General features: G+C 27.4%; 1 protein-coding gene across 1 annotated transcript in view; it reads right to left on the bottom strand.

The window, feature by feature from the left end:
* The window catches only part of LOC136087780 (uncharacterized), a 143454-nt gene extending 130672 nt beyond the window's left edge, over positions 1–12782 (bottom strand). Inside the window, exons 1-2 of the mRNA XM_065811257.1 lie at positions 12674–12782; positions 11836–11884 (exon numbers count right to left, since the gene is read on the bottom strand). Of these exons, the coding sequence (XP_065667329.1) occupies positions 11836–11884; positions 12674–12676 (52 nt within the window). The 5' untranslated portion in view covers positions 12677–12782. The remainder of the gene's footprint in view (positions 1–11835; positions 11885–12673) is intronic.
* Positions 12783–23957: the final 11175 nt, after the last annotated feature.

Genomic DNA, 23957 nt, shown 5'->3' with positions numbered 1-23957 from the left:
AATTCTGGAAGGCAGCAGCAAAGGTAATAGTTATTAAGTATAAAATAAATTTCTTTAATACTAGTTGAATATACTTCTATTAATCTTAATGCAATAGAATAAACAAAGTCATAAAAATTTTAATTTGAAGATACAATGTCATACGGGGGAGAGGGGGGGGGGGGACAGTTCAAAGTTAAACAAAGTTTTTAAAAATTGTTTGAATTTAAACAATTTTAGATTAAAGTAACCGAAGTTATACAAAGTTTATTAAACGTTTAACTTCTTTTCGCTCCTTTTAGACAGTGTCCAGTCAGTTCAGACAGACAAATGCTACAGCTACAGAGGGTCTTCCGATTACCGTTAAGTATGCAAAATTTAGAGAAACAACTGTGGTAGATTCAAAGGTTAATGGCCTTAAATGGTGGAGGATACATCGCAGAGAAATGCACATTTTGGCAGGACTAGCACGGGAGTATTATTGCCTGCTAGCCTCAAGTGCCTCAAGTGAGCGGGCCTTTAGTGAAGCTGGATAAGTGATCCACAACAAGAGATGCAGTTTGTCTCCAAAAACCACTAAGAAGTTGGTTTTCATCAACGAGAACTATGATTTATTAAACTTCTTTGTACCTGTTTGGGAATACCGCTCCATGGAAGTGCAAATGGAAGCTAGACCTGCTCCAGACAGAAATCAAAATGATGATGATGATGACTCAGACTAGGATAATAAAGACAATACCGTCATATTAAGAGTAAAATCTCGTGTATTGTTATAATTATATTTTAACTTTATTTTATTATTATTATTGTTATTATTGTTATTATTGTTATTATTGTTATTATTGTTATTATTGTTATTGTTGTTATTGTTATTATTGTTATTATTGTTATTATTATTGTTATTATTGCTATTATTATTATTATTATTATTATTATCAATAATATATCATAGTAATTATATAGTAAATTTTGAGAAAAATAAATATCTTGGTATTGTTGCTGTTGTTGTTGTTGAACTGGAAAGGCAAGACAGACATCATTTGGGCTCGCAAGGCCAGGAGCTACCACAAAAAAATGAGAATGAAAGACTGAAAAAATGAGAATGGAAGCGGACAACTAAATATTCTTTACTAGGGTAGTATGCTAGGATTTTTATAGATTAGATAATCGATAATATGCAAATAATTTTTTCGCATATTTAAGGAATTGGATTTTTAAAATCTAGAATAATTATTGAATAAATGCTCGGGTTCTAGCATATCTTTTGTGTATTCTTTATTTCTGTTATGTTACTGTAGTGAATACTTCAAATTTTTATTATTAAGAAACTAGAACTTTGAAGGGCAGAGATTGCTAGCATATACCAATCCAGTTATCACTTTACTTTCTTTATATCGGTGTCTTTGAACCTGAACATAAGTAGCTTCTCATCTATTGTAATTTTTTCCAAATCTAAGGGATAGAGTAGGGGCCTAGGAGAACAGAAGGGAAGAGCATGATAGTACTAGTACAGCCACATACAAGTTTGAAAGCTTTTAGAAATTTTAAACAATTTTAAAACACACCATTTTCGATTTTACACAACTTTTTACGATTTTGAAAACCGTGAAAATATACTTTATTTGAACTAATACGAATTTGAAAACCGTCTAATTAAATTTCATACAACTTTTTACGATTTTGAAAACCGCGAAATTATATTTTATTTGAAGTTATACGATTTTGAAAACCGTTTAATTAAATTCTACACAACTTTTAACGATTTCGAAACACGTTCACACACAACGTTTAGCGATGTCGAGGCATCGGCTTCAACTTCGAAGCACATCGACCTCAATTGTTTTATCTCTGCTTTTTAGCTAGGATTGTGAGGTAATTTTTATTTAATAAAAATTTAGAGTTATGTTGTAGTATATATTTATCTTAATTCTTTTATTATTATGTTCCTATAATTTGTTTTTACTGTATTTGAATACAGTGATTTTATCTTTACAAATGGTATGAATCATATCTGATATGCTTATATGTACCAACTTTGTTTAATTTAAAAATATTTTTATATTATTTATCAACATTTTTTAGCTCTATGCTTATATATATATATATATATATATATATATATATATATATATATATATATATATATATATATATATATATATATATATATATATATATATATATATATATATATATATATATACTTATACACAAACACACACACACACACACACACACACACACACACACACACACACATATATATATATATATATATACATATAATATATATATATATATATATATATATATATATATATATATATATATATAAATTAATAGAAGATCACTAAACGAAAATTTTTTTCATTTAACACTGTGTTAAATTAGAAAAACGCAGTCAAATATTTTAAAATTACAATAAAAACTTAGAGAAACATTCAAAGATGCCCGCTATCCTCTAATTTTTTTTAAAAGTACGTTACTCTTGTTTTAAGGTAGCCGACTCTCATGTTTGAACTGCAGTTCGATAATAAAAAATTTTTTTCAGTTAATTTACCGATATGATGTCCGCAAATTTTTAAATGAATTTTAAAAATTCAAATTTCTGAGTTCAAATAATGTGCACCATATTGACAAATTTGGGTACGTTAATAGTACGATATTTTTTTTCGAAGACAAAAAAAAGATTTAAGACATCTTTTGCAACTTGAAATAGAAGATAATCCATAAAAGTATTCTGTTGACTAAATCTGTTAATTTAGTTACAAAATCAAATAAAACAGTTTAACAAGCTTTTCATTCATTGTTTTTAAAAAAATGCAAAATCCTAAAATTCTAAATTAAAATTATAAAATAAAAGCCTATTAAAAAAAAGAAAAACTTTTATATTATCATAGGTGGAGAAAATAACAAATTAGTATAAACAACAGTCTCAAAGCGGTTAAATTTCTTTTTGAATCTATGATAATACTGAAATTATTAACCAATCCACGGTGTCATAAATTGACCCTCAGGTTGAACTTTATACTACTAAAAAAAAAAATATGCCATCAAATGGATATTTATTAGAATATTAAAAATTAAACATTTTAAAAATCCAAGGGTGCATTTTTAGACTAAGGGGGGGGGGGGTCCTAAATCCTATTGAAAATATTAATAATAAGAGGGCAGAGGGGCTTTACCTTCCAATTGCCAAATTTTTTATATAAAATATAGATTTAGCATAAAATATAGAAACATGTTTAAATTTTTTGTTTACATCCCTCTCCCTTCCATCTTCCCCATAAAAAAGCATGCACTGCAATCCTTGCATGCGAAAACTCTGCATGCAATGTACCAAAACTCGTATTTTATGGGGCATTGTATGACTCTTTCGAATAATAATGATAATATATGATGACTTTATTCACCAAAATATACTTTATTTTGTTAATAACTTTATGCTAAATTTATATATCTTTTATCTTGATTTTTTTCAAACATTGATTTTAGTGACCTAAATCCAGCCTCTCGGTCAATTGTTGGCAGAAGACAAATTTTATAGAAAATTATTTAAAGCTAAATACTTTTACAGATATTTATTTAATTAAGTTACTGCATAGTATTTATAAAGATAATTAATATTGTCTTAAAGTTACTATCTTCGTCTTGATGAGAAGTCTGAAACTGCCTTATGCTAGTTCTCTCCGTGGTCTTTGTGGCTTTCATTTTTTTTGTATCTTGCCCAAGTTGGTTTAAACTCAGAGTGAATAGCTTCTCCATTTTGTTCTGCAAATCTGGCTAGACCACATTGGTTTTCTTCACAAAAAGGAACAGTATGCGCTAACATGATGTAGACCTTCCATGTTATGGGTAAGGTGTAATTATAGCCTTTTGAAAACTCGATTAAGTAATTATATGAGTCTTTCAATCTAGCAATAGAATGCTAGACATTGGGACTAAGGAAATTACAGAAACAGTCATCCACAAAACACTTTAAATCCTTGAAACATGTAATAATAGGTATTAGCTTTCGACAATCATTTAGGAATGCCTCTTCTAGATCTTGAAGATTATTCAATATCTTGTTACAGTTCACTCCATCAAACCCTCCTCCATGATAGTCATGTCTGAGAATGTGTTTTCCAGACAGCCACTGATTAAAGTTTGGCCAGAGAGTAAAAAATAGGTCGCTGAGAGCATTATTAAAACACATAAATATATGTAACGATGATGGAGGAATTTTGTTTGTCACTTTAACTTCTGGATCTTCATCAAGATGAATAAGCCTTTTTCGTATAACATTTTTATACAGCTGTGCTGTTTCTTTTTTTTCTCCTGCTGCTTGAAACTCTGAAAGATGAAGATCAAGGCTTCCAAACGTTCTTAGAGTTCCTGCATTTATAGTCTTCTCACTTTCACAATATAAGCATGCATGGATGCTACCATGCCCAGATAAACCCATAATCATGTTAGCCAACTTTAAATCCCGTGCAATATGAAAACCCAGGCTGTCTAGCTGGATAATATCTAAAACTTGTTTTATATTCTAATATGTTTCAGGAACATCTTCAGTAATAGCAATAAACGTATACGTTGCCCACCAGACCCAATATATTCGTCAGATCCCCGACGTTTACTTCTGTTTTTTATAGTATTACTGTTAACTTTAAGTTCATCTGCATCAAAGATGTTAACACATATTTTCAATTAATCTCCACGTCCATCAATTGAAACTCGTACAATGGTATTATAAGGATATAACGCTCTCTCACTTATAATGTTCATAACAAAATCTGAAGAATCTTTTACAAAAGCCAGGTTCCTATCAACCTTTTTATTCCCAACTTCAAATTGCATGGACTGAACACTGAAATAATTTTTCACAGTTAATTCAAGATCTGACAGTAACTTCGTCACTTCTGACTGGACAACTCTCTTTCCTGTGGCCTTGTTAAGAGTAGAAATCAGTTTTTTAGTTCCTCTGTTTGAAAGATCAAAATTTATTCGAAGCTGCTTAAATGTTTCAAAAGAGATTTTCTGGATTTGATTTCTGTCTCCTTTGTTCTCAGGACGACCAACTCTTATTATCTGCGGTTTTCCGCAGGTGGCTAAATAAAATAGATCACCTGAATTTACTTTTTTTTTTTAATTTTTAATATTCTAATAAATATCTATTTGATGGCATAGTTTTTTTAAAGTAGGATAAAATTCAACCTTAGGGTCGATTTATGACACAGTGAATCGTCGACTAACTTTTTTTTTATTTGTGTAAAGATAAATTATAGATTTATTCTATTTTTATACGCATTTCGACGTTTCAGCCTGTTTTCTTCACTTGAATAGTTATTAAAGAAAGTTTAAATAAAAGTTAATTTAAATTAATATTTCTCCTAAAAGTTTTGTTACGCTTAATGTATTATAAATTAAACCATTTAAAAATTTAAAATAATGTTAAGAAAATTTTCTACAGTTCAAAAACATTATATTTGTAAATTGTTCAGATAGTTTTGATTTACGATTTAATTTTTGATAAATCTTTGTTAAAAATTTGTTAACACAAAAGGTTTTTACGCAAGAAAAAAAAAATTATAAAAAGTTTTTTTTTCAGTGCTAAAAATTTAACGAGATGCTTAAAGAAAATATTTTATAAAATAGTCTATGAATTGAAAATATCAAAGCACGTATATCTTTGAAACTAAATAAGCAACAGAAGTAGTCGAAAGCTTTTTAGAAATGAAATATATTAAGGAACCCAATCCAATTAAAATAAAAAAGATTTACATTCGGTATAAAAAATGCCTCAATTCCCTAGTGCATGAATATGAATATAGCGTAAGAGTACATGTATATGATATAATCATAGAAATGTAGACATTTATTTTTTAACAGACATAAACTTTTATAAAGATTAATAATGAAAACTTGTAACAACTAATAACAGTCTTATAACAAATATCCCTTAAAAACAAATTTTTAACATATTTTAGAGTTAAAAATAAAAAAATTTAATAATCTTCTGGTTTTTCCCAAAAAAATACCGGTTAACCTAGTTTATCGTGTTTTTTTTGGGTAAGACACAGTAATAAATAAATTTCAATTAAATGCAAATATTCGTGAAATTTTTTAATCAAACGCATTATGAATACAAATATGCCAGTTTAGCTCAAAACTACAAAATACAAGTACGATTTCAAATCAAATGCATATTGGAACTCAACCCTGGTAAGAGTATCGGTCAGGTCAGGTTATCCTGCTACTGGTAACATGTAACCCAGTACAATCTGCTTCATGTCCTGCTGCTATGTAGGATACGCCTTTATAGGCAAAGGCTAGGAGATGCCAACTCCGACTAAAAACACCCCCTACCTTGGGGCTCTTGGTTGAGTAAAGGCTCGAGATGGTGTCTCAATAAAAATACTCATAAAATGGGCAGATGTTAAATGCATCCGGCTAATATCTTGTAGAAGACATCCGAGGCAAAGTTTTAAGAGGTAAACAGATTCTATTTGTTGAGCAGCCTTGCACCCCTTCTTCATCTATTAGGCTGGCGCAGATGCATTTTTAGTACATTGTTTCCAGATTAGGATGTCGAATGCTGGATCTTCTTGACTCAATGCATGGGTTTTGCTTGTGTCTTTGTTTTTATGACTACGCAACTTATTCTATTATCTCCTAATGAGGGTACAGCTTTAAAACTCAGTTTTATGGTTCTTAGGCCGGCTGGTCATCAGGTTTCCCGAACTCTGTGGTAGCTCTCAGAGAGGCTGATTCCATCAAAAGCTGAGAAATATCAAAGCATTAACAGTGCCATGTTGCGCATCGATGGTGTCCCTGTTTGTACTTTTGGTGTGCATTGCAGAGGCCTGATTTGGAGCCCTTTGTTACGGCTTAGGGTTTATAAGTAGTAATGAGGCAATTGCTTGGGCTATTAAACAGTGTTCTGAGTACTATCTATGTTTTGAGTCAAGCTCTTCAGTCCTATTTAACAATAAATAAAGTGCTAAAAACTATAAAACACAAAAAATCATCATCATCACCAAGTTCATTGAATCTGTCATTCCCTTATATTCGTGTTCATCAAAGTAGCTTTTTTTCTGTTTAGTCTTATCTCTTACAAAGTTCACCAGACCTACTTGCTCTTTGTGCGACTAATTTGTGTTTAGCTGTCTCATCTTGTGATCTTAGTGTTGATGGTTATCTTCCTTTAATTCGTAAAGACTCCAGTAGTCACATGTTTGGTCTGGGCATTTACATTCGTAAAAAGTCACCCATTTATCGTGAAACTAGGTTTGAATACACAGATTATTCTGTCATGTTTTTTGATAGTTTGCCTTATATTATCGTGATTACTTAATCTAACCTGCATAATAAAAATTTTTCTATTACTAATGTTGGTCTAGATAAATATGTATCTGTTCACACGCTAACTAAAGATAAAAAGGGTGTTGCTTTAATTAAGTCTAGCTTAAAATTTAACATCAGAAGTGACTTGATCTTGCTTAAAAGTAATGAACTCGAGTCTATACTTATTGAGGAAGTTAATTCTAAAAATCCTAATAGTTGGTTGTTTATATTGTCACCCATCGATGTGTCCATTTGAATTCGTTGAGCCGTACCTAAATCCACTTTTTCATAAAATTAGCTTAGACAAAAAAAAGTTTATACTAATTTCATCTTTGACTTGCTTAAATACGATACATTCAATTCGGGTTCACAAATTTCAGAACCAATGGTTTCGAATTCTCTTTTTCCCTTTATTCTTCAGCCCGCACACATGATTACTCATTATAAGACATCAAATGACCATACCATTCTTCTGAAATATTTTCAGAAAACCTTTACGCTTCAACATCATTACATCTTACTCAGTTCATAATAATGCCACATACAAAAACGCAAACTTTACTTAAACCGATAGTAAGGAGATGCTTTAAAAACTAAAAAATAGCAGAATTTATTGAAGATATTTCAAACGATAAATGGATCACCATATAAAAGACAACGATGATGATAATGATTCCATTAAAAAGTTAACTGAAGTTTTAAATTGCATTTTGAATAAACATTCTCCTAACTAAAAATTAACAAAAATCAAACAGCTAATCATAATAAACCTTGGTTAACGAAAGGCATTCTCAATTCAATGAAAATTATTAAACTTCATTTAAAATATTTAAAATCAAAAAACTGTAGAATGAAAAATCTACTTTTTATAAAATTTTAAAAATATTGTATTAGTATATGTGATCTTCTCGTTTAGCAAAGAGAAATATTACACACATTTTTTAAGCCACATTATCAATAACATAAAACGTACTTGAAAGGTATAAAAGAGTTGATAAATGTAAGGCCTATTAAAAGTTACTCCCCAAAAAAGATACTCATATAATAAAAGAACCATATAACGGCCATAATATTTAGTTTTACTCAACATTTATGCATGTTTTTTAAATAAAGACTTTTCAATTTAAATACATTGCAATTTAAAATCGATACAATCAAAGTTTTAGTTTTATACAATTAATTTAGGTTGAAAATAAAATTCGTTAGAACTTAGAGATGAGCTGCATACACACCTTCGAAACAAAATACGATTTTTAAAATGAAAAGAACAATATGTATATATATATATATATATATATATATATATATATATATATATATATATATATATATATATATATATATATATGTATATATATTTATATATATATGTTTATATATGTATATATATATATATACATATATATATATAAATATATATATATATATTTATATGTATATATATATATACATATATATAGATATATATATGTATATATATGTATATATATGCATATATATATATATGTATATATATATATATATATATATATATATATATATATATATATATATATATATATATATATATATATATATATATATATATATATATATATATATATAAATATGTAGTGATGCTGTTTTGCGCATATACTATCAAGAAAGTGCTTGATGAACTGAGTCAGAGCTTTAATATAGAAGAAAATAAAGCCATTATACTATTATCAAGGAATTAACTCTAAAATCTATTTTTCACATTCTTTTTTCAATTGTACAGATAAAATGGATGATATTTGCGATATCTAATTAGCCAAACACACGTTTTTTTTTCTTTTTATCTTTCTTAAAACTCAACCTCCCTAGATGGAATTCATATTGACGAATGTCATATATTATCTGACAGCAAATAATCAACTCTACAAATAGCAGTATTATCTGGAGGAAAGTCTAATTGTTTTGTGGGTTATTTAAAAAATGTTGTTCATGACTTAGCATTAATATATTCTTCCTTAGTGGCATACAACACCACACTTTATAAATTTGTAAACATATTTCAGTCAACACTTGCTGACAGAGTATCTCTAAATAATTGTGTTCATAAAGAACAAAGGAATTTTTCAGGAAATAACTTTTTGGTTTTCATAGCAACGTTTACACTCTGGAGGGACTTGCGAAAAAAGCAGTGCTACACCAATATGATAGGTGCATGGACATCAAGAGTGAAACTTATGGTACAGAAGGCAGATCATTTTTGTTGCAAATAAATTTTTTAACAAACAATAATTAGTGGCTGAATTAAGAGATTTTTTATTAAAAATGGTCCTCCTTTACCATCAAAACTTGAATCTTCACAAATTAACTTTGATGCAAGATGCTTTGATGCTTTGATGCAGTTTAATCTTTAATAATACAAATATTATGTCTATTGAAAAAAATCCAAAAAAAAAAAAAAAAAAAAATTGATAAGCGCAGTCTTTTTAATTATATTTAAAAAAAGTTTAGTTGTTGGCAATATAAGTGGTAACGTTATTATCAATTCTATAAAATTTATAACAAACCCGCATTTTTTTATCTTCAACTCTGGAGTAGTTCATTTATTATGCTGACAATTTTTTGGGAATTTTATATGTTCTATATAACGTTTTATATGGGGCATATAAAAGCATTTGATTACCTTTAACCAAATAAACTTAAAATGAAAAAAATTCCCATCAGTTTTCCGCATTTTTTTTAAAAATTTACTAAAAAAGTATTATTATGTCAACATATCAACAATTGTCTAAAATTTTCAGACCCCTTTCTCCTATTTCATTGACGTAATAAATGGACTGCCTTTTTAAAAGAAAAAGGTTTTGATCCTAATTTTAAAATCAACTAATCTATATAATGTTGCAATGGTTGTATAACGGACAATGTGATTATCACATGCAGAGTTTTCCAGATATCAATTCTAGGACCATATTTGTTTCTAATTTATGTTAATGATTTGGGTAAACTTTCTAACTTCTTTAAATGAGTTTTCATCAACTATGATGCTAACTTGTTTTTATCTAATGAAGATAACAATTTTTTTTTTTTCAATAAACAAAGAACATGATAAACTAATCCAATAGTTTAAATTCAATAAACTCTAAATATTTTTTAATAAGTACGATGAATTTAGTGTTTGCAACAAATATTACATAAACTAAATTCGCATTACTTCATTGTACTTATAAAAAAGAATTTATTCCGTTAAACTTCCGAAACTTTTTATTTACTATTATATAATAAAAGAAGAAATATCTTTTAAGGATTTTAGTTTAGTTCTTGATGAAAACAAAACTTAGTTTATTTTTTGCAAATGAAAATTGTTTCTCGAATACAAACTAGCAAATCAAAAAAAATTCTTTTTTCAAATCCATGCTTTATGCAAGCAGAATTCTATTGGGCCTAGAAATTCTTTTTTTGTTATCTTTTGTAGAAGGAAAAATTACTGCTTTTTTTTTTTTTAAATTTAAAAATTACTGTTTTTACTAAATTTTTCTTTTTTAACTTAATAACTTAAGACTTATTAACTTAATAAATTAAAACAAAAGGTTTTTAACTTAATAACTTAAGACTTATTACTTAATAACTTAAAACAATAGGTTTTGAAGCGCTGCGCTTTAATGTCTTCGAAACTGCAAATAATTTGCAAATTAATGATTTTTGTGACGTAATACGCAATTCATATCAAATAAATAAAATATATGGGGAAATACAAATTAAATTTTTGTTAACTTAATTAACTTTTTTGGGTCAAATTTTTCCATTTCCTTGTATTGTCATCGAAAATGATTTAGTGTGCAAAATTTGAGCAAAATTGGTTGAGAAAAAAGCTTTCAAAAATTGATTTCAAGTTTTGTGGCACACAAACATATATATATATATATATATATATATATATATATATATATATATATATATATATATATATATATATATATATATATATATATATATATATATAGAAAGTAACCTTATATAAAGCATGAAAAAAAAAAAAAAAAAAAAAGTAAATTTAATATAATTAACTTTTTCAATTAAATCTTAATCTTGTTCATATATTTATGCTTAAACTTGACTAAAAAAAGTTTCAAAAAATAAATCAAATATATATTACAAGTTTTTCAAAAAACAAACAAACTATAAATTCAAAACTCATTATTCAGCTACTAAATGCTTAATCACAAACCAACCCCTAAGTTATGAAATACACTTTTAAATAATGATCTTATATAATCGAGTGAACTTGTTTTAACACTTTCTTCGCTCAATCAATTTAAAACAAAACTTTTTAAATTAAATTATATTTCTAAGGCGTTAAAAAAAAGTACTCTTTTAATGGATTTTTGGCATTATATATAACATATATATAGCATAGCATATGAAACTTATTTCTTATAACACTAGATTAAGATATACATGCATTATACAAATTCTTAACAAGGGTAAAAAGTTATAATAACAAAAATTTTTATCATATTAGATTAATATTGCGTCTATTTTAAATAAACTATTTACCTTGGGTATGAGTAATCACAAAAAACAAGAATATAACTGGCAAACCAATCTAAAATATGGTTTCAATAGCATTATCACAATAGTTTATCATGTTAAATTGATTTTTATTTGATTAATGATAAATTGGTTGATAATAAATTGGTTGATGTTGAACCGGTTGATGTTTAATTGGTTGATGTTTAATTGATGTTAAATGATGATTGATGGGAAATGAGTTGATTTTAAATTGATTGATGATAAACTTTTTAAAAAGTATCGAAAATAGAAATATAATTGAAAATTCAAAATGTTAACTGAAAAACGTTATACGTTAAAAAAGTCTATCATTTCCTAAAGGAATTATAAATATAATATTGTTTGTGAAGCACTCCCTACCAAATTATTTAGAAGAGAAATTTCTGCTCCTGTTTTTATTTTTTGGTTGAAGGTTAAGAAAGGTAGAGTTTTTTTTAAAGTTTTATACTATTGTAGAAAAAACGTTGCAATATATTAAACATTGCTCAAATATTTAAAAACATATGACTTTTTTAAACAGATAACTTTAATTAAGGTAACGATGAAAACAGTTTATGCGTTTTAAATAGTAGCATTTGAGTATTTGAAATGAATCATAGCTTCATTAATACCACAAAAAAATTGTAAAAAATTAATATTTTGTAACTAGTAGCTGTGATGTGTACCAAATTATCAACAAAACCAGTAAATTAAAAGAAAACCTGATAAAAACGTAGACTCTAAGCAGAAATAAAAACAACATCATAAGAGCAATCGTTTACATGAAAAAATGAAATGAGAAAACGTGTCTATAAAATAAACAGGTTTAAATAAAATTGCGTACCATCTTTAAAACTTGATAAATGCTTCTGTTTAATTCATAAAGTGACAGATATTTATATAAATTTTTGCTGTGTTATTATAGCTGGCGTCATGTGTTAAGAAGTTTAATAATTTGAGATTAGAAAATAAAAAGAATTTTGAAGATCATACGGCATTCAATCTTATAAAGTGTTTTAAGAGAAAAGTTTCTATAACGGTGTATACAATTTTACATAAATATCTGCTTTTTAAAAACTAATTGATTTATGGGTTTAGGTTAAGAAGTTTTTATGACAGTAAAAGTTAAGAAAAAGTTATACTTGCAACGGCGCCGACACCAATTTTAAATGAGCTCTTTAATACACCTTCAGAATATGTGCGGCACCAAACTTTATGCGGATTTAAAACTCATTGATGTAATGACGTAATTCAAAGTAAAGTATTAAACAACTATATAATATCAATTAATAAAGATCAATTATATAAAAAAAAATATTCAGTCATGCCATTGAAGAAGAATAAAAAAACATATGTTTGATATGGAAACGAAGTTTTTTGGTTTAACAACAATAAATCTAAAGTTAATGCGTTGAAAAAAGCAATGTAATTAAAAATTGACATAAGTTAATATAAAAATACAAAAAAAAATAAACCAAAAAACAAACAAACAAAAAGCTTAATTTTAATCAATACTTAAGAATGGCTGATAAAAAGTGGTATGGATATTTAAAACGTAATCCGCAAGTCTCGCTCAGAACGTAAAAAATACGTCATTTGGTCGAGCACACGACTTATTAAAAAAAAATCAAATGCTTTTTCAATAATACAACTTCAACAAAAAATTTAACGTTGATGAAATAGGGTTAAATATGGTGCAAAATAAAATGGAAAATATTATAAGTAATATTATAATATTATATATATTATAAGTAATATTAATAATATTTTGTATCTGATAATTAACATGTTAATTAAGAAAGTTACTTTCAATTTGAATTCAAATTCAAATGCTAATCTTGATGATATTGCTTTTGTCCATGGATACATTATTAATGCATAAATTAAATTTTTTTTTTATTTGAACTAAATAAATAGATCATTTAATGACATACTAAGTTATTTTTGATAACAAACAAAAATAAATCTTTTTTGTCAAACTTGTTCAAAGTATTATTATTTTTTAATTTTGTTCCCTAAAACATTTTATTTAATAATTTTAATAAATAAATTTGCAACGCTGAAACAAATAAGAAATACAAAAAAATTGTCAGTTTCAAAAACCTTAAAAACTAAAAATTGAAATAAGTTAATATAAAAATACAAAAAAAAAATAAACCAAAAAAAATACAAACAAAAAAACAAAAAAATAAAAAAACGAAAAACTTTATATAATCGTAAGACGTGTTATTCTAGTGATAAAGTTTAATTTATACTTTTCTAAAGTATAAATCAAACTTTATCACTTGAATAACATTGTTAGATTAGTAGAAAACAGGTGATCGATGTTCGGTCTTTCTCTAACATTTTACTCTCAAAATTCGATTCGACAAACATTCTAGATCTTATATTTACAGAAAATTCAAATCTTTTTTCTGAACTTACATCAAATCCTCCTTTAAGTAAGATTGTTCATGCCCATATCATATTGACTTGGAACTACTTGATAAGCGCTAATAATATCAATAAAAAGTTTCAAGTTATATACCATTCGGTCACCATCTAACTTCGGTCATTTTAGAAAAAATATAAAAAATGCATGCAAAACCTAAATTTTGCAATTTTATTTTTCAAATATTTTCAAGTATTTGTAATTAGTTCGTAAATATAAGCCTATAAAAAAAAAAAATGTTTATATGCAACCAATTATTAAGAACCACCAAGTTAGTTATATTTACAAAAAAAAAATTAATAATTTTCGAAAAATTACTACTTTTTTTATGAAAATTAGTGAAACTTTGAAATACTCTAACTTCAGTCATTCCCGTGAATGACTGAAGTTATAAACAACGAAGGAGACAATTACCAGTAATGTTGGGAAATGTTGATAGGAGTTGCGAATGTAAAATTTATCGTTAACTTTACCTGTAAATTCAGCAGTAAATTTTGACATTTTTATAATGGATACTCGCCATGGTATTTTATTTGAATAAAAATTTGTTCATAGTTTCAAAATTAACTGACAGTTCTTTAAGGTCAAAAATATATCAAGCTTTTGACATTTTTTTTGAGATAAAATTAAAGCCCAAAGACAATTATGGATGCGTTGCAAATCCTGAGACGATTGGTTGTGTGGATCTTGGTGTTCTACTATGGTCAAAGGTGCGTGCAAAAATTGCCAATAAACATACAAAGCTCATTTAAAGCAATTTAGTGTTTTTTTGTTAATTGAAAAAACCTTTTTAAATTAATTGTAAAATATATTTTTAATTTTATTAACCAGTGGCGTAGCAAATGTGATAATGGCCAAAGTAATAAAATAGTTGACTAACTACAATAAAAATTAAAAATTGTACTACTTGTATTTAAAAAAGCCTTTTTTTATGTACTCCTTTTTGTTTTCTTTGGTGCCCCAAATATCTTTTTTTTTTGAGCCCGGGATAACGCCCCCTCTTAGTTACTGGTATTACCTGAACTTATATCATGATTTTGCAATGAAACAACATTTAAAAATTAGTTTTCATTCTTTATGACGTTAAGTTTGTAATACGTTATTAGTATTTATATAGCGGCCGAACTTTTGAGATGGTATTAGAAGTTCAGTCAAAGTAGATGTACTTAAATTAAATATTGAGTACTAGTTTTTATTTTTATTTTTTTTATTTTTACAAAATCAATCAGCAGTATAATTTTCCGTATGTTTCAGAAATAATTTTTTTCTTAATATTTATGCGTGATAAACAAATTTTCAAAGCTTAAATGACCGAGCTTAGGCGATTTAACGGTATTTAAAACAGGTGATTATCTTATAATGATAAAATATTTTAATTCAATTAATTGGAAAGCAGTATTTAAGGATAGAAATATCAATCAGTGTTATGACAAACTTTTAGAATTATATACGGTGGCCTGTAACAAGTTTATCCCACGTTCTAAAAAATACGGACAACCACAACAAGCTTGGATTACATCTCATATAAAGAAACTAGTTATTGAAAAAAACAAATATGGTTTAAGTTTATTGCATCAAGCAGAAATAATCTCAAACTATTAGCAAAATATAACTTATTAGCACTAAGACTCTACATTCTATTGAATTAGCTTTGAAACAACTTGAACATGACTTAGCTAAAAGTTCTAAATCAGATCCTAAGAGATTTTATGCATACGTAAACAAACAAAAGTATAAAAAAGGAATTCGCACTCTAAGGTTTCCATATGAAACTCTGAGTGATAACCTTTTAGATATTACAAATTTGTTAAACAAATATTTTTAATCTGTATTTACTGAAGACGATAACAAAGCTTTACCGAGTTTTGATCCTATTACTCATGTTCACTGTGAAAATGATATAAACAAAATCATCAGTTTAAAAGAAATTATTGTATATTTAAAATCATTCGATAAATACAAATTCTATGGGAACGATGTAGTACATCCGTATGTACTAAATGCCTGTTCTTTAAGTCTGAGTATTCCTACCGAACATATTTTTAAGCTATCACTTAAATCGGGAGTGGTACCAAAAGAAAAACCGTAGACAAAGAGTTGTTGTTAATGGAAATTATTCAAACTGGGTACCCGTTAAAAATGGAGTTCCCCAAGGCTCCGTCCTTTCAGCTTTACTTTTTATTATATATGTCAACGATATCCCTGAAGTAATCAAATCAAAAGCTGCTCTTTTTGCTGACGATACCGAAATCTTCCGTTCTATTGAAAATACTCAATCTGCCCAAGAATTACAAAATGACATCGACGCTCTTGTTACATGGTCTCAAAAATGGGGAATGAAATTTAACATTGATAAATGTTCTGTAATGCACTTAGGAAACAACAACAAATCCCATACTTATAATATGCATGATCCAGAAAAAAATATAAGAGTAAACATTAAAACCACAAATTGCGAACGAGATTTAGGTGTTCACATAGATTCGAACTTATTATTTTCCAAACACACAACTATTCAAGTCAACAAAGCCACACAAATAATAGGAATAATAAAAAGAACATTTACATCATATCCAGACTTATTATCCTTCAAAAAACTATTTTCAGCACTAGTCCGCCCTCACCTAGAATACTGTGGATCAATCTGTAACCCTGGACTTCTCAAAGACAAACGGCAACTAGAAAATGTGTTAAGAAGAGCTTCGAAACGAATCAATGGATTACAGGATCTACCGTATGAACAAAGATTGTTGGCATTAAATATGACAACTGTAAAATACAGGCTACTTCGTGCAGACCTAATCAACGTCTACAAATGGTGCAAAAACAACAATAGTGACAGAAGTCTTTTTGAAATAGATAGTAAATTTATTACTCGTGGTCATATATATAAACTAAAAAAACAATCTTCGCGATTAAATTTACGTATGAATTTTTTTTCTCTAAGAATAATAAATAAATGGAACTCTCTTCCTAATCACATTGTATCAGCGTTATCTTTAAAAACGTTTAAACTGCTTCTAGACAATCATCTAAAAAATGAATGGCTTCTCTATGACTAATCCACATTTTATTTTCTATTAGTTATACAAACTCTGTAATTGTCAAGTATTATATAATTAGGTTGACAGGCAGTTTATGCCTACACAATTTATTGTAAAACCTTAATTTAAAAAAAAAAAAAAAAAAAAAAGCATGGGGAGACTCAAATATAGTTCCAATTTTTAAAAATCGCGATAAGCTTGATCCTTCCAACTATAGACCTGTTTCTCTTTCGCCAGTTATATACAAAATTTTAGAAAGGATATTAAAAAAAACTTTCATTCGGCATCTTTTAGACATTAATTTTATAAATAAGAATCAGCATGGTATTTTACCAGGTAATTCTTGCTTTACAAATTTACTTGAAAACCTAGATATTGTAACTCTAGCAGTGGATCAAGATTATCATATTGATATCCTCTTTACTGACTTTTCTAAAGCATTTGACAAAGCTCACCTTAGAAAACCAATATTAAATATTGAAATATACGGTATAAAGGGATTCATTTTTAAACGGATTGAGTCTATTTTATCAAACAGAAGGCAAGGAGTTGTTCTAGAAAACTTTGCTTTTACGTGGCTTAGTGTTTTAAGCGATGTACTATAAGGGTCTGTTCTAGGACCAATTTTGTTTTTAATTTATATCAATGATCTTAAGGATAAACTAAAAAATAAGTGCAAGCTGATGTTTGCAAAGTTTTCCGCATAATTCGTGAACAGTAGTAATGATCTACAGGATGTCATAAGTTCTATTTTTAATTGGTGCAGTGACTGGAGTATGCAACTAAATATAGAAAAATAAAAATAATGCATGTCAAAAAAAGTAATGAATTAAATAAAAATATCAATAAATATTACATTTCTGATTATCAGTTGAGTACTTTGGGTTGTGTAAATGATCTTGGTATCATGTTTAAAAGGGATCTGAAATATGGTCATCATATATCTGCGTGTGTTTTTAAAGCAAATAGAATTTTAGGTCTTAGATCTTAGATCCGACACACATTTTCATTTTTAAATGCTGATATACTTATATTGTTATATGTTTTGCTAGTACACCCTCATCTACAATATGCGTCTTCTATTTGGAATCCATTTTTACTAAAAGATTTTACTCTTATTGAAGGAGTAAAACATAGAGCAACAAGACTAATTCCAGGATATTTAGAGCTTCTTTATGAGGAAAGATTAAATAGACTTATTTTCACAACCTTATTTATGAGAAGAAAAAGAAGTAATTTAGTTAACTTTTTTAAGTGTCGTAATAATTCTTATCAACTAAATACAGTATCTTCCCTAAGGAACTTTTGTCGATCAACTGGACCAGCTGAAAGTGTTCGTGACTATATCCACAATCATAGATATTATTCTGAGATCTGTTGACACTCGAGTAGAAGAATTTTTTTTTCCAATCGTGTTATTCCAATTTGGAACAATTTGCCGTTTGATGTCGAACTTAATAAGTCAGTGTCAAACTTTAAAAAATGTTTTGATGAACTTCATAACCGGAATTAAATTTTCAAATTGTAGTTTTTAAATTTGTTGCTAAAGTGGATTACCACTCAATGAGCATTTGAATAAATTCAGCAATTGAATAAATAGATACAAGTAAAAGTACTAAATCTTATTTTTCTATGAATATAGGTCAAACAAAAAACTGATGGTTGTTAAGGGTTTCATCAATATAAATACCTAGAAAAGTATTATTTGTCTTTTTGTTTTAGTTTTGTCTAAAAAAAGTAAAAACAAGTTACAAGGGAGTAGTTTAATTTATTTAGTTTTTGACTTAAAGAGTTTCTATTTAATTTTTTATCGGATCATGCCCGAATTTTCGAATTTGTATCCGGATCAAAATCTTGATTATCCTTAAGACCACAAAACCTGAGTTTAATGTGTGAAATAAGCTCTTTGTAGTTTAAATTAGGCGTAAGTTTTTTGATGAATCAAAGAAAATAAAATCTCTATTTAGTTATTTGATATTTACATCTATATAAATAAATTATTATCCCAACGCGTAGCGTAGCTTTTTCTAGATGTATTTTAATTTCAAAATGTTCTTTAACAGGAGGTTTTAAAAGTCAGTTTCAACATCTTCAGTACTATTATTTTTGATTGTATGAGGTAAAGTTTCCAGTAAAAGATCTTTTTTTTCAGCTTTACTTAGTTATTGAGTTATGATTTCTTATACTTAAAAGTCTCGTTTTTAAAGCTTTATATGAGTCTTTGCTTAATCTAAAATCATATGATTGATGTCAACTTTACACGAAACTGATTTTATTTTTTCTTTAAGCAAATGTTGATGACAAAGAATATTGATGAAAAAGTGCTTCTGCTTCATATTTTACAGGATGTAAAGTCAATACTAAATCGTTTAAAATTTCAGGCTCCGAACTTTAAAATCAATACTAAAAGTTAAGGTTTAATATTTAACGACGTCATTTTAAGTAGTTTCTATGTTTTGGTAAACGCATTTTTCAATGTTAGTACGGTACCCCAAGCAAAGTCTTCAAGCCAGTTAGAATTGATAAATCTTTCTTAGCTTTTAAAAAGAAATGTTGTTGTTCTTTGTTTATTTTGCCATTATTGTTGGTAACTTTAACCCTTTACAGGCCAAATTATGACAATGTGAATATGAATAAATGTGTTTTTTTCTTTTTAGATTGCATTTTAATTTTGATATTCATTTTTATATGCGCGTCTATTCATTTTTATATGCGTGTTTATTCATTCTTATATGCGCATTTATTCAATCTTATATGCGCATTTATTCATTCTTATGTGCGTGTATATTCATTCTTATATGCGTGTTTATTCATTCTTATATGCGCGTTTATCGAGTCAGCCACCCATAAAATCTCTAATATAATTTTATATAAACTTTTATATAAGCTTTTATGTTTTTAAATAATATATAATAACTTTATATAATATATAATAATTCATATAACTTTTATATAAGCTTTTATGTTTTTATATAGATTTATTTAAAGTATAAATTAGGTTGTTGCCACTGCTATTTATTTAAAAATAAATAGCGCTGGATTTATGTAACTACACATATGGTTGTAAACTAGAATTAAGTTAAACTTTGTAGTATCCATATTATTTTTAAGTTTCCTTATTACCCCACCGTATTTCGAGGCCTATCTCCCTGTTTTTAAGTACGCTTTAAAGAAGAAGAAAAACTGTTTTTATTGGATTAAGCTGTAGTGTGTATGCTGGCAGATACTTAATAGCTATGTCATGAGAGGCTAATGTTTGTCTAACAAAATTATTTATTTCATAAGGCAGCACTCCCATTATTGAAATAGCACAAATCAAAATAACATTCTTTCCACGATGACAGTTTTTTCAAAACAAATTTTTCTTGCTTCCTGGTAAACGAGGTTAAAAATACTTAAGACGAAAACTTTTTTCATTTGATGATGCTTAGTTTAATGTAGTATTAGATTTTTGTTTAATTTTGTTATTATATTTATTGATTGATTAAATTATTATTTATCTAAATGTTCATTTTCTAGTTTTAAACTTAATTTCATTAATACACAAATATTTACTCTATGGACGAGAGAGAAAATAGCTGTGCAAATCATAAAACAAGGAAAAATGTTTGAAAATGGCACATTAAAATGCTTAAGCATTTAGTTGAAAGAAATGAATCTACGACAAGCATTTTCAATTCTCTTAATTTATCTATGCACACTTTAAAATCTTGCTGTTAAGTTTAACAGAGGAAAATTCAACGACATGACTGCATTCAAATTGTTTTCTGATAAAAAACGAGGTAAAAGACCTAAAAACGCTCAAATAAAAAATATTATTGAATTATGCTTACAAGAAAACAATCTTTGTACCCAAGAAGCAATAAAAGAAAATTTTTTTGCAGCAGACTTCAATATGTCTCAACTTACTATTTCAAGAAAACTCAAACGCTTAGATTTATCAAGAAAGTGTGTTGTGCATGTGCCAGAAGAATAAAACTCAACACGAGTTATTGATGCACGCTACGCATTTCCAAGCAATTAGAATTTTAAACGAAAAACATTTATTTAGATGAAACTGTATTTAATTTGCACACTTACAGCACACATGGTTATTTGCTATGAGGTGCGCTAGCAATTTTACAGTCGTCTGCAAATTGTGACAAGAGTGTTAGTTTGATTTGTGCTGTTTCAACAATAATGCAGATTTATTTTTTACTTTTAATACTAGAATGAAAGTACAAAATATATTTGCATTCATTTTGTACTTTCATTGTAGTATTAAAAGAGGTGCTTGCTTAAGCAAACAAGAGCCTCTTATAGCATAGCTATTAAGTATATGCTAGCATACACATACATGTGTGTATGTGTATATATATACATACATATATATATATATATATATACGTTTATATATATATATATACATATATATATATATACAAATATTTATATATATATAAATATATATATATATATATATATATATATATGTATATATATATATATATATATATATATATATATATATATATATATATATATATATATATATATATATATATATATATATATAGTTGTATATACATATATATATATAGTTGTATATATATATACATATATAGTTGTATATATATATATATATATATATATATATATATAGTTGTATATATATATATATATATATATATATATATATATATATCTTTATACATATATACATATATATATATATTTATATATACGTATATGTTTATATATATATATACATATATACATATATATATATATACATATATACATATATATATATATACATATATACATATATATATATATATATATATATATATATATATATATATATATATATATATATATATATATATATATATATATATATATATATATATATATGTATTTATATATATACATAATTAGTGAAAAACACTAATCTAACTTTTATCTTCGACTTGAAGTTTCACCATTGCTGGATCATCAGGAAGAGTTACTAAATCTCAAAAAAATTCAATTTATAAAAAAAAATATTTTACAGGAAGTTATAAATTATTATAGAAAATTTTTAATTACTAAATTTTTTTGTTAACGGGAAGTTACAGAAAGTAAATATGAAATAATTTTCTTTGGTATGGGGATAGTTTAATTTGGTCATTTGTTTTATAATTTTTTATGAGGTATTTAATTTCGTGCCTACATTTAGAAATTAATTCAGATTTTTTATTTAATAAATTTTCTTGATTTAAATGAGTAACTATTTAATACTACTAATTAATTATTGCTCTGTTCTTTAAGAACATTGAGCACTCTATTTGTAAAATACACTAACATAATTTACATATATATATATATATATATACATTCAACGATGTCTGTAGCTGAGGTTGAAAGGTTGTCAAAGAATGCATGGTTTTCAGGTCGACAAAAGCGCTTGAGAACCTGGCGATCTTTTTACTTTTCTTTGCTGATTGCCAGATCAGTAGGGTAAAGCTGCATCAGCGTTGGAAGATTTCTAAGAATTGATCCCTTTTTCTGGGGTTTTGCTAATACAACGGTTTCCATTCAGCCATTCCAATTATTTCTCTATGACACCAACTTGGGATGCTAAGCCTCAAATAGGATTTTCTGCACTGGTCTTGTGGGAAAAAGACATGTTGCTTTAAAATTTATTTTTATGTGGTCAGTAAAGGTCAAAAACTGGTTGCGAGAAAAATGAATAACATTGAATGGTGTTGGTTTAGCTCTAGCTTCTTCTAGGACTCTACACCAGTCTTCTGGCAACTTCACATCAGCCTTTTGGTTTACCAGGCCCATGTCTCTGTCACACTCCATGTAAGAGTGTCCTTTGATGGGGAAGTCAGCTTGACAGTCTTGTTGGTGTAGATCATTGAATGGAAGAAACGGATGATTGTGAAATTTTTATTCTGTCCAGCACACCCGTCATAAAAAGCCTCAAGTTCAGTGACATTACTTTAAAGATGATTTATAAAAAAATGATAAAACATTGACGCAATCATCTGCACCCTTCTTTCCTTTGGTTTCATCGTAGATACATGTGTATACATCATTTGTGGACAGCACGTGAATGTTGAAAGATACAAAAGTAAGTTGGGGACGGTAGTAGACGTCACTACACGTCTTGTTTGGTATAGGTAGATTTTTTTGATAATCAAATGATATTGCCTCAACCACTTCAGTTGTTTGAGCACGTCTGCGTGCCTCCGACTTTTTTGTGTAAAATGTATCAGCTTTGCGTTTGTAAAGTTCATGTTGTTTGGTAAATTTTTTTTTTCCATACGTAGGACATCTATGTCTCCTTCATTCTTTAAGATGCATTTTTCCACATGCTCTATTTTTAAAACTAACTCGTCACAAGTCGCACAAGTGTCTTTCCTTGGGTATCCAAACCCTATATTAAAGTCCTTAACAAACACTCTGCGATAAGTTTCGTAAGTTATCTCTATGTCAGGATGTGTTTATTGGAAGAGGGCATGCATTTTGCTGACATTAAGTTCTGCTGAAAGATACAGCTTTCTAGTTTTGCCAAGCGCATAGTGAAAATGTCTTCCACAAAAGCTTGATATGTGTGCTCGGATAGCTGCTGTCACATGGTCAGGAAGCCTGCGTGGCCTATTCTTATGTCGCCCTCTAGTATC

The sequence above is a fragment of the Hydra vulgaris genome, chromosome 12 (assembly GCF_038396675.1).
Source record: "Hydra vulgaris chromosome 12, alternate assembly HydraT2T_AEP".
NCBI lineage: Eukaryota > Metazoa > Cnidaria > Hydrozoa > Anthoathecata > Hydridae > Hydra > Hydra vulgaris.
Note: the sequence above shows the minus strand (reverse complement) of the source record. Positions and strands in the feature narration are given on the sequence as shown.